Source organism: Choristoneura fumiferana, chromosome 4, assembly GCF_025370935.1.
Source record: "Choristoneura fumiferana chromosome 4, NRCan_CFum_1, whole genome shotgun sequence".
Taxonomy (NCBI): Eukaryota; Metazoa; Arthropoda; class Insecta; order Lepidoptera; family Tortricidae; genus Choristoneura; species Choristoneura fumiferana.
This window is the reverse complement of record NC_133475.1, coordinates 7,372,796-7,386,235: the sequence shown is the minus strand read 5'-3', so window position 1 is coordinate 7,386,235 and position 13,440 is coordinate 7,372,796. Positions and strand designations below refer to the sequence as shown.

General features: G+C 36.3%; 1 protein-coding gene across 1 annotated transcript; it reads left to right on the top strand.

Annotated features, from left to right (window-relative positions):
• Positions 1–637: 637 nt before the first annotated feature.
• LOC141427389 (aldehyde dehydrogenase 1A1-like) lies at positions 638–9,300 on the top strand. Its single transcript, XM_074086747.1, has 10 exons — positions 638–746; positions 3,136–3,240; positions 4,571–4,838; positions 6,090–6,206; positions 6,296–6,586; positions 6,672–6,856; positions 7,226–7,390; positions 7,520–7,677; positions 8,095–8,169; positions 9,159–9,300. Exons 1-10 carry the CDS (start codon positions 720–722, stop codon positions 9,226–9,228), a joined length of 1,461 nt encoding a protein of 486 aa, XP_073942848.1. The 5' UTR covers positions 638–719; the 3' UTR covers positions 9,229–9,300.
• The last annotated feature ends 4,140 nt before the right edge of the window (positions 9,301–13,440 follow it).

The window sequence follows — 13,440 nt, the reverse complement described above, 5'->3', positions numbered from 1 at the left end:
AGCTACGGAAGTAAAACGTATCAAAATATCAACTCATAAAATAAAGCAGCAATGACACTGAGTCGTTCGCCGCATGCTGCATGCGGCGACCGCAAAAGTGTAAAGAACACGGTAGTCGGCCGCATTCGGCGAGCGATAGCTGCCACCGCCTTAATATGGCCACCGCAGTAGACGGATAGATTAATGTTAAGGCGACGATCGTTCGCCGAAGTAGTTTAAAACAAGTTCGGCGACCGCATTAGGTGAACGACGCAGTGTAATTGCCGCTTAATTGACATTTGGGTATCTGTACCGATAAAAATAAACATAATCATTCCCTTATTTACCTGTAAGTGAATACTAAAGTAAAGTCTCAAGAAAATATTGTCAATTATGTTATTAAAACCCACGTAGCGACAAGCCGCCAACATCAAGACAAAGAAATAGGTAATCACAAAAGTAAACTACTATCGTAAGCTTCAAGATCCATATTGGAATGACTATTATTAAATTCAAGAGTGTTTCCTTTAGAATCAATGTTTTCATGACTTGCATGTTTGTGATTTGATTATGATTACATACGATGACTCCGAATTGATGTGTCATGCGAGATAAAAAATATGAGATGGCTTTATCTTTACATGTAGCTGTTTCACATTATACAAAATGGTATGAATATGGGTGATTTGCCGGAATAGTGTTTAAAATATAGTTGATAGTCGTCCAGTGTTGTGTTGAACATGGCTCCCGAGATTAAATATACCAAGGTAAGTGTTAATGTGTGGAAACCGGAGGCCGTATTGCCTAACGGCCTCAGTTTACTGTCAGTCTGTTGTCAATTCTATTTAAGTAATTAATTATTGTCAGTAGCTATTAGAGATTTACTAATCGGCATATTTTTGATGGTCAGACTTTTTTCTGTCAACCTGTGGCAGGCCGTATTGTCTAAAGCGCGGGCGCTCGCAATCGCATTCACCATCTCTCTCTACCGTCACTATATAGGTACACGTACTGCGTGACGGAAAGAAGTGATGAAAACTATTGTGCTTCCGAGTGGGTTACACAATAAGGCGTCTGGGTCTGGGCCTCTAAGTTTCTGGGCGTTGTCACCTGGCTTCAACGTTTAGGAAAAAAATTAGTACATTTTTTGACTGAGAATTAGAAACGAAATAAAAAAATAAGGTACAATGTTACATCATTTAAGTTTTTCTTATATTTATTAGTCTTAATCATGGCCATAATGACTCGAAACACATTAACCGTCCGAGTCGCTATAGGGGCGGTTTCAGATTAGCGTTTTTTACTGCTTGTCTACACTCGTTTTTGGCATACGCGCTTACACGCGCGCTACATTAAATTGAACGCGCGTGTACGCGCTTATTCCTGCGTGTTTGCTCGTGTTTGGTCTAAAGGACATGTTCTCGCTCGCTTATACGAGCTTAATATGCACGTCAACGCTCGAAGAAAACAAAACCGCACCCTATGCGCGCGTACACGCGCTCTCAAAAAAGAAGCTTATACGCGCGTATAAAACGCTAGCCTGAAACTGCCCTAATGACGGGAACAGATATGTAACTGGAAACAAAAATAGCTTTTAGCAGATATGTAAAAACATTTATTTTAAGTAGGTAATCATAAAAACCGGCCAACCCCTAGTCAGACTTGCACACTGTTCTTATTCTTCCTTATCTGTACAAAAAAACTAGCAAATGTTTGTACCCACTGCATAGTAGTCGTATGAAAACAAAGTATTTTTTTAATGGTAATTGATTTTCTTTCTTTTTACTGGAATTTTGAAACTTAATCCTATCTATGTTGACAGGAGGTACCTACACCTCTTTCTATTAATATATATTGTTCTTAATTAAAAAGGACTTTCAAAAGCGCGAAATTAGAAACTATTTTTTTAAGTTACTGAGGTTTATAGTTTATTTCAACTTTATAATCTTCACACGTTCCTGAGAAAAAGCATCTTGACAGTCAAACAGACAAACATACAGACGGATATCAAAGTGGTCCTACAGTCCGACTTCAAAAAAAGGAGGTTCTATGTTCCAATGTTTGTATTTTTTTTGTATGTTTACCGATTACTCAGTCAATTGAGGACCGATTTTCAAAATTATTTTTTTAATCGAAAGGGTATTCTTCTGAAGTGGTTCCATTGTCACCAAGTAAAGATCTGATGATGGAATCCTAGGGAAATCGAGGGCAAACCTCAAATTTTATAGGCACACCTATAAAGATAAGCATTTACATTCAGAAAGTATCATTTGGTAAAGTGAACCTGATGAAGAAGACCTTGGATGACCAATGGAACTCGTCAAAGCTAAGTAGTGCTCGCTCGTCTATGAACGATCATGATAATATACCTAGATAAGTGACTAAGAAGGAGCTTTAAGTTAATGATTCTTTCGAACTGATCTGTTGCTGAAGCCAGAAGGTAGGCAACGGAACTCTGTTATAAAACAACGTAACTAAGCCGTGTTTGGACTTAATGGAAACGTTGTGAGATGTACTTTGGCTACAAATCACTAAAAAGTGAGAAATAAAGATTTTTTTTGACAAAAAATTAAAACCGACTCCAAAAAAATAACAAAAAATGGAACCGACTACAAAACCCTCGAAAATATGTTTCTAGGTACCTACTCGTACTAGCTCGGAGTCGGTGGCTCAGCACGACCCAGCAGGATGGATTGAAACCCATAGTATGTAGGTGAGGTAGACGAATATTGTTCCATTCCTGCTGGCTCGTGCTGAGGCACCGACTTCGAGCCAGTAGGTAAGTACCTAGAAAAATATTTTCAAGGATTTTGTAGTCGGTTCCATTTTTTGTTATTTTTTTATTTTTTGTGGAGTCGGTTTTACTTCTTTTTTTTTTGAAGTAGATACGTAACTCTGAAAAATAGACTGTGTAGTCGTGTACATAGGTATGTCTGAAGCAAAATTATAACTCTGATCAGAACACAATGCTTGATTCACGAGCGTCTTTTAACTACATCATTCTGTGTGTTCTTGCATCATTTTATTTTAGTACCTACGTGCGCATGACTGAGTAATTGATTCTAACTGCAACGAGCGGGCACCAGCGGGCCGTGGCCGCAGGTTGATAACATCGACATTGCAAACTGTAAAATGTTCCTGTTTTTTGTATTTCAGTTGTTCATCAACAATGAATGGGTCGATGCCAAGAGCGGCAAGACATTTGCTACCTACACTCCCCATGACGGCTCAGTCATCGCTCACGTGGCTGAGGGTGACAAGGTAGTTATTAGAACGGTGTTTCTACTACTATTTATCCTTTTAAAATAACTAGAGTGCAAATTTTATTTCTTGTTTGTACTTACTGTGCCGTGTTAGCTTGCTAACGCACGGTTTTACCCTTAGGTTCGCAGTCTAAGTACGTATACCACCTAAAGAATTTTCCCTAATGATTAACCACTTTCATTTGTATACTTGTTCTTGTCATGATAAGATTATATTATTATATTTGTTATGTACACCCTCCGATAGAGTTTTTAAGATTAAGCTCGGTCTAGCGAGCCATAATAATTAAGATCTCAAGCTAGAAAATAAGCACCTCAAACAGGCAGGTTTTGCTATGAGAAATCAGTGAGCCCGTGAGACAAAGTAACTTTTTAATTATTTTTAAATGCTGAAGACAGTGTTGGGTCTACTCACTGAATTCATAATATTTGAACTTCACTTCAACACGAAAGACTTCTGTCACTATCACTTCAACACGAAAAAAGCGAGAGATAGGATCAAATCTTAAATTCAATTTATGGTACATGACAACGAAATATTTCCAAAATGTAAATTTTCCCGCTCTTTTAGCCCTTAGGCTTCGATGTTTGTTTTTTTTTATAGCAGCGAGGAAACCGTAAAAGTGAAATATTTTTTTCACCTCAGCAGCTCAAACAGGCAGGTTTTGCTATGAAAAATCAGTGAGCAAAATCGCATTTTGCTCACTCTGTGAGACAAAGTAGCTTTTTAATTATTTTTTTAAAATGCTGAGAACAGTGCTGGGTCCACTCACTGAATTCCGAATATTTGAACTTGACTTTGATCTGTCATTTTCACTTCATATCGATACTAAGCCGATAAAAGCCGTGGTGGCCTAGTGGTTTGACCTATCGCCTCTCAAGCAGAGGGTCGTAAAACCCCGGCTCGCACCTCTGAGTTTTTTCGAAATTCATGTGCGGAATTACATTTGAAATTTAGAGCGTTACGGTGAAGGAAAACATCGTGAGGAAACCTGCACAAACCTGCGAAGCAATTCAATGGTGCGTGTGAAGTTCCCAATCCGCACTGGGCCAGCGTGGGAACTATGGCCAAAGCATCTTGTTCTGAGAGGAGGCCTGTGCAGCAGTGGGACGTGTATAGGCTTGATGATGATGATCGATACTAAGCTCGATTTTCAAATTCTGTAGGCCTAAAAAGAAACAAACAAACGTTAGGAGTTCGAAGCTTGTACGGTGCTTTTCTTAAAATATTTTTTAGTTATTTAAGCTATGTAATTTAATTAGTGTTCAATTTCTGTCATCATCACATTTATCATCATTCACTTTATTACAATTAATATGTGTTGCAGGCGGATATAGACCTGGCAGTGAGTGCCGCTAAGGCCGCGTTCCACCGCAACTCGGAGTGGCGGCTGCTGGACGCGTCAGCGCGCGGCCGCTTGCTCAACAAGTTCGCAGACCTCGTCGAACGCGATGCACAGTACTTGGTTGAACTGGAGTCTTACAACAATGGGATGTTGTTGAACCTTGCCGTCCATTTCATCCAAAACTCATCAAGATCCATACGCTACTATGCCAGTTTAGCAGATAAAATTCAGGGCGACACAATTCCAGCAGGTACTTATTTAATAATCACTCAACTATATCAAAATGTTAAAATAGACATCCGTGTGCCGTAGGTGTAGCAAGTAGTAAGAGATGTCAGAAGAGTGACATCTATTGGATATTAACATGTCAATCACTGGCAATTGGCATTGTTCACTTTTTTACTATTCTTTTTTATATTATTTTCTTAAAAAATAGATAATTTCAAGATACCAATTGAATATCTTGGCATAAAATGGCATAGTTAAATTTAAATATTTTTTGAAAATATCAGATACGACGTCTCGTTAATTACATATGGCGGCTGAAACCCAGTGAAAGGCCAAGTAAAATAATATTTTAAAAAAACGAGCTAGTTTTTAATGTCAATAGATACTAACTGTCCGTGTCACATTTAATCGGATATTGTTTTGAGAAAGAGTAGAGATAAACAGAAGGTTAGTCTGAAAATAATCATATTATGCCTATTGAATAACTACCACTCTGCGAATTGTATACAAGCTATGATACAATTTTATCTTAACTTATGTAGGGGGTATTTCAATAATAAATAATAATAAAATCATTGATTGCCACAGAAAACAAATGACTGAAACTAAAAACTTTAGCTTTACTACCAATCCTCATGACATCTTCACGTTTATATCATAATGACTTATGATATAAACATTTCATTTATATAATATTATGTTTTAATGTATTTTTTTTTCAATTAATGATCTCATTAGGCAGGAAACTGCTAGAGTAGGTACATTCTGTTTTTTATGTCAATACCTACTCTTTGGCGAATATCAAACATGTATAAAATGTATATTATGACAACTGACGGACATTAATGTCTGCCTGCGCCCTGCGGGGTACTACGAAATTCCGTCCCTCTCACTCTCGTATTATATATACCTTTCTAAGCGTCAGCGGGACGACAAGATACGAAGTTCGAATTTTGCACTTCGTAATACGGGCCCTGCGTGACAGATACCATAGATAAACCTAGATACTTATGGATTTACTTTTCAGGTAAAGGAAATTACCTTAAAGAAAAATACGAAGGTCAAACTAAAGTCAAATATATTTTTGCCTATATATTCGTAACACTTAAGTATTTTTGAATCAGAATAGGAAAAAAAATCAAAAACCCTATCCCTCGAAATGGTTTTCGAATCAGGGTACCTACATTGGTAAAATATGAACAATGCCAATTACTTTAGCTGTTAATTCAATTAAGTAGAGAGATCTACATATTTTAAATACCTAATTTTACAGATGGTGATTTATTTTCTTACACTCTGAAGCAACCTATTGGAGTATGTGGCCTTATACTTCCCTGGAATGGCCCCATTGCAATGTTCATTAACAAAGTGATAACTGCGTTAACCGCTGGTGAGATTTCTACCTATCTATAAATATTTCTATAATAAATCATCTTTTATGGTGGACTATACTAAAGATGTTTTCATTTTTTTGTATAGGTTGTACAGTAGTGGTGAAACCAGCTGAGCAGACTCCGCTTACGGCGCTGGCATTAGCTGCTCTTTTCAAGGAGGCCGGATTCCCACCTGGAGTAGTAAATGTCGTAAATGGCTTTGGACCAGGGGCTGGTACTTCGCTAACGCATCACCCGGATGTTGCCAAGATTTCATTTACTGGCTCTGCTGAAGTTGGCAAGCTAATCCAGCAAGCTGCTGGAAAAGTTAACCTGAAGCGAGTCACTCTTGAGCTGGGTGGCAAGAGCCCACTTGTTATCATGAATGATGCCGATTGTAAGCACAATTTTGTATAATTTTAATGTGTTATGTGTTCACAATGGTAAATCCGTAATGTAACAAAACTCTGTGTTAATTTCAGTAAACGTTGCTGTACCTTGTGCTGCAAATGGTGTTTTCGGTCACCAAGGTCAGATATGCATCGCTGCGTCGCGCTTGTTCGTCCAGTCTGGCATTTATGATGAGTTTGTAAAAAGAGCAGTAGAATTCGCGAAGAATATCAAAATAGGAAATCCTACGGAACCTACCACCCAGCATGGACCTCAGGTAACTACTGAAACTCTAAAAGTAAAAGACCTTTAGGTATAATACTTATCGGTAGGTTTAGATTATTCTGGTCAATCAGAAACACGAAACCACAAGGTCTGCATACAAGTAAAATAGTTTTAGTTTTTTTGTTGCTTTTGTAATAACCTTATCGTTAAATTTTGAACACATTGCGTGTGAATACAATACTATAGTAAGACAAAGATGACATTAATTTAAAATACTATCAAGTAAACGTACCAGTGCTCTTCGTTGTGTGGCATTGGCATGTCAAACACACGCAAGTTTACCTTATTAAAAACTCAATTGTTGTATAATATAATATGGACATCTTGTTGTGAAATAAGCACGAAACGATGATATGTACAGGTTGATGGAGAAATGATGGAAAAGGTCCTGGGCTACATCGAAAAAGGCAAAAGAGAAGGAGCTAAGCTCCTGACAGGTGGGAAACGTGTTGGGACCAAAGGCTTCTACATTGAACCTACAGTTTTTGCTGGTGTCACTGATGAAATGACTATTGCCAAGGAAGAGGTAAATATGTTAGATACGAAAATGAAGTCTTTGATTTAAAACGTTTGATTGGCGTCATTTTTGGGTGTATGTATGAGTAAAAATGTATTTCGTTGTAAATCAATCAATCTCGGAAACTTCTCTTGACAGATCTTCGGGCCGGTGCAAAGCATCCTGAAGTTCGATACATTGGAGGAAGTTCTGGACCGTGCTAATAACACCAACTACGGCCTCGCTGCCGGCATCTTTACGAAAGATATCAACAACGCGCTTCAGTTTGCGAAACACGCTGAAGCAGGAAATGTTTGGTAAGTCAATTCTAAATTAAACCACAGAATAAGTAATAGTACAGTTAAACTAAAAAATTCAATTAAGTACGACGATTAAGTAAATAGGTGAGTAGTAATAGTTATGAGTTTATTGGACTTGGGATGGTTAGAAATAATTTTATTAAGTAAGTATGTAGATCGGAATTAGTTAAGCTATCTCATGGATAAGCCATAGAGTCAGCTTACACCGAGGGATAATATGTTGAAAAGAGTATTCGTTGAAACTAAAAATTATATTTATTAATTTGACTGTAACAACTAGCAGCTAATTCAGGTTTTGATTTTTCGTTAATATCTAATGATTGTTCGACAATCGTTTAAATGCAGTATTTGCAGAATGCAGAAAAGATTTTGATTAAACACTCGACAATCAGTAATTTAATCTTTTGTCATTAGGGTAAACACCTACTTTGTCTTCCAACCGCAACTCCCCTTCGGTGGATTTAAGGAGTCTGGCCTGGGAAGAGAGAAGTAAGTAGATACTTTATATTAGTAGATATTTATTTTATTACATGAACAATATTACAATACAATACAATAAAATAACTCTTTATTGCACACCAATACAGTAAACAGTACAGAAAACACAAGTATATACATAGAGATTTTCTAAGGTAAGCAATAGGCGGCCTTATCGCATCGCGCTTAAAAAATAATAATTGTAAAAGCGTGGGGCAGCTTCCGCCTTTCCTGTTCCAGCGCCCCACGCCTTAACAATGAAATATTATAATTAAAAGCACATAGTTTACACTTCAGCCCAGAAATAGAGACAACTTGAACGATCCATAATTTATTTTTTGTTTTTACGTGCATTTATAAAAGAGTAATTTTCTAGTGTTTTTTAATTTATAGCAGCAAATATAAGCCACTAGGAAAGTAGGTTGGATGCCATTCAATATGTTGCTAAATTAAGGTGTCAATTGCCAATCAGTACATTTGACGAACACATAAATGACATCTTATAAATAATATCATGAGTTAAATGTTTCTTATTGCCATTATTAATAAGAAAATTTTGATATTTGTCTGTTATGAAGCAAAAGTTGTATGAAAAACAATATTATGAGTTGAGATATGTTCTTAGTAATGATATTATGAAAAAAATATGAACACTGTCTGTTATGAATTCCGAAATTAGTAATAAAAAATTATGAACAAAAAAAGTATGAGAAAAACAAATTATGTTGAGTGATTATTATGAACACTAATCGGTAGTTAAATCAAAAATAGGATAAGAATTTTATTAGAGTCAATATGGACCCCGTTCATATACTTAGAGCCACGTACCTACATAAATAGGCCCGTCGCACTCCCAAACGACCCGCTCCCGGCCCGCTGCCGTCCTATGTGTGGTTTACGCTTCGACGCACTTTTTTTGTATCTTTGTATGTGAGTAAGAAAGTATGACTAGAGTAGTATATGCTAATTCCATTCAGAACTAATGTCTTTATTATTTTCAGTGGTATTGCATGCGTGGAGCCGTACTTGGAGGTGAAAACGGTGGCGATTACTCTCCCTAAGAAATTCTAGTGAAATGTGTATAATCTGACCTGTAATCACATATGAAAATTATACGAAAATTTTAAGATTTTGCATTTTAAACCGTTTTTATTTTCTAAAACATAATGTGGATAATCCTACTCATTCTATTTTTCTTCTATAGGTTCTGTTCTATTTTTGACGAAACTTTAATCTGGTATCATTTTTGAGACTGTCAAAATTGTTATTATTATCATTCTAGCCCGGCTTAGATAGTTTTGATACTTCTGCTATAAGAAATAAATAAATTATTTTTTGTTTAATTCGACCTCATCATCATCTCAGCCGTAGGACGCCCACTGTTGGACATAGGCCTCGTCGCTTCGGTTGGCAGCGGCTTTAACCAGGTCATCCGTCTATCTCGTTGGTGGACGTCCTACGCTGCGCTTGCCGATCCGCGGTCTCCACTCGAGAACTTTTCGGCCCCCGGCCATCTGTTCTCCGTGCCATATGGCCTGCCCAATGCCACTTCAACGAGCTAATTCGCTTGAATATGTCATGTCGGTGACCCTTGTTCTTATATCTCCTCATTTCTGATCCTCAACCTCCTACCATCCTCGAAATGCAAATTGTTATAAGCTTATGTTAGAATTAAAATGTTAAAAGATAATTCAATGCCAATTATGTTTTTTATGTTCTTAAGGTGTCACTGTGGGCAAGACCGTCTACAAGGCAAGTCCGTCAACACGTTATAACTTTTGAATTGAAAGCGGTTCCTGCTTTAGCGTCCAGTCTATAAAGCAGTTTGTCGCGCTTGTTCCCTCACTCTAAAACAGATGGCGCTGTGACAACGAACTTCAGAGCAATCCGCCTAAACAAGTAATTGCATGTATGGAACTCGAAATGATAGTGCGACGGTCTCTGCTAACAAAATTGTTAAAAATAGTTCGTGACAAGATTTTGCACCAGAAAGTAACTACATAAGTAATATAAGATCCAGTTATCTTTATTCTGTGTTTAATTTATCAGAAATTGGCTTACTTTGTAATATACGTACCATCATTTATCACAATAAAATTTCGTTAAGTTGGAAAGTCCGTCTACTATGTACAAGGCAAGTCCGTCATATGGACTTCCCTTGAATCCGAAGTTACCAACTGTTTTTAGATTTCAATATTATTACGATTTCATAAGGCATTTTGATCTTGAAACTAGTACGGAAATGTGTTCCTCACCCTCAGCACTATGCTGTGGCACTATGTCACCGAAAATATAAATTAAAAATACCTATCAAATAAATAAATAATCAAATAAATATTAGCCCCAAACTAAGCAAAGCTTGCACTATCAGTGCTAGGTGACCCTCTTTGATCTCAGTAAATTAAAAATTAAACTATTAAAATAAATTTTAAAATTTCAATTGATCTTTATTTGGGAACCTTATAAATAAGTAAGTACTTATTTTATTTTTCTTGCCAAAAAAAGGTTTACCACCCCATTTACGTAATATATTACGCACTTGCCTTTGAAAAAGAAAAATTGTGTTTATTCCGAATCTAAACCTTATGTAACAAGTTTAAAGTACACTTTTCATTGTCTTGTTTCATTTTTTTAAGGATTCGAATACTAAAATATAAGCACCCATAGTATGGCCGATATCATTACTAGACGGACTTACCTTAAACTACACGGAAGTCCGTCTACTGGCCGAATTTTAGAAAATACTATTTTTTTGCTTCATTTGTGAATAAAATAATCTGTCTCTATAGCTTAACTGTTATTTATGAAATTCTTCATCGTATGCAAGTACAAGTGTTAACGCAGGTGAATAATTAACGCAGCTAGATCACCTCAAGTAAAAAAAAAATGAAGTATGCCGTCTTGGCCACATTGACCTTGCTAGTTATTTTATCAATTGTAGCCCTATATGGCCTGCCCATTGCCACTTCAACGAGCTAATTCGCTTGGCTATGTCGGTATCTCCTCATTTCTGATCCTCAACCTCCTACCATCCTCAAAATGCAAAATGTTATAAGATTATAATAAATAAATAAATATCACGGGACAATTCACACCAATTGACCTAGTCCCAAAGGAAGCTTAGTAAAGCTTGTGTTATGGGTACTAAGCAACGGATAAATATAATTATATAGATAGATACATACTCAAATACATATTAAACACCCAAAACCCGAGAACAAACATTCGTATTTTTCATACAAATATCTGCCCCGACACGGGAATCGAACCCGGGACCTCAAGCTTCGTAGTCAGGTTCTCTAACCACTAGGCAATCTGGTCAAAATAGTCCAAAAATTGATGCGTCTGCACTGTACGAAAATGGGCACTGACAAGTTCATAAAATTTACCAAGGGACTCCTAAATCATCAACTTTCACACATTACTACATGAATTTTGATGAAGCTTGCAGAGTCAAGAGTATAATTTAATATCTGGAAAATTGAAATAATTTCTAAGTATCAATCAAAATCGTTTAATCAGTGTACAGCAAGTGTTGTCAGCGTTTTTTTTTTAATTTGCCGCTGTTTCTCGTGTAGTTAGCTGTTGTGTACACATATAGTTACATTCGACACTTCTGTTTTTAGCGAGCGTATTGTGTGATCACAGATGTGTGGAGCAGTTAAGTAAATAACTTAATTTTAGGGTTTCGTGATCTATCTACAAGGAGCCTATTATGCAGTGTCTTACAGCTAGTGTACAATACAGGAAACTAAATACAGATGTAGCGAATAATCCGTTCCCATGGTGAAATTTCTTAACACACAACTACTTCTAAATGCTGCCGACGTGACTATGAATTATTGTATTTATCAGTGATTAGTGCCAAATCACGAGTTTAAAGTACGAGTATATTACACTGAGATGTTATAATTCCACAATAAAATTAAATAAAAGGTGTTAAGTAATTAAATAATTGAAAACCTTAGACACCCCAAAAATATTTTTCATTTTATGTTAGTTGATTGCATTTATATTCGAATAATACATTACTTTTTCTACGAGCTCAAACATAAACAATTAATAAATAATGAATACTGACATAACGGACAATAAATGAATTTTTCGATTTTAAGGGTAGCAAATTACTGCTCACTTCCATTGCCGGCTGTTTTATTTTTGGAGGCGACATCATTTCTGCATCACTTAATTCACCAAAGTCACACATTCTCACAGATAAAAAGTCGTTTAAATAGTGATTAACTCTATTATTTATTTTATTTTCAAGAACTCCGTGCAAAAGCAAAACGAATCCCGCTATTTTGAAACGTTTTTGTTTTCACTAATTACAACCTTAGAATGAACCCGGGAACTTTTTCGAATACAGACAAATTAAATAATGTTGAAATATAAAAATTTAGTAATAACGGTAAAATTCATTTATTGTCCGTTATGTAAGTATTCATTAATTATTTATGTAAACATATTTTAATCAATCTTTAAAGTCGATTTAACAAAAATTAAGGTAATAAAATAGAATGATTGAAGTTTTTTTTTGTTTGTTTTAAATCCCGCCATTTGCAGTGCGAAAATGAACATTGTGAAACGTTTCACAATGAAATGTCAAAGTTGCGATCACACAAAATGCACCTCATTGGATTACCGATAGCGGTATGGTTAGCAGCACATCATTGTAGTACGCGAGTAGAAAAAAAATTATTTTATGTAGATAACGCAGTGTAAACATAAACCCGAATAAAAATCTTATCTTGTTGTGTTAATCACTCTATATCGATTATTAATCTCTCGATGTGACCTTCCCCTCCGCTGCCTTGATGAGTACTGAGGCTGACTGAAGTAGTATGACAAATACGAACGTTTCCGTGTAAATACGATAGGAAAGAATCCTCTTCCTCCACTACACTGCATCTGTACACTACATCTGTAGGGCAGGACATCCACAGGACAGAATCTTATCATAATCAATCTCACTATATTTTTTGGCAATGTATGAGATATTAACATGTTACTAGTAGCACAAAGGTTTCACCCTACTTTTCCTACAAGGTATGGTCCAGACTGGGTATCAACCTCGTGGTCACATCATCATCAGTCGGAAGACGTCCACTGTTGAACAAACAGAATGCAGCGCAGAATACGCGTACTAGACATTCCTGATTAATTTAGGACACAACAAATAACATTTGTGGCAAATTACAACGTTAAAGTAGAAATATTTGAAATATCTATCTTTTTTATTCATTACGGCTACGGAACACTTGGATATGTCTGATATTTTCACAA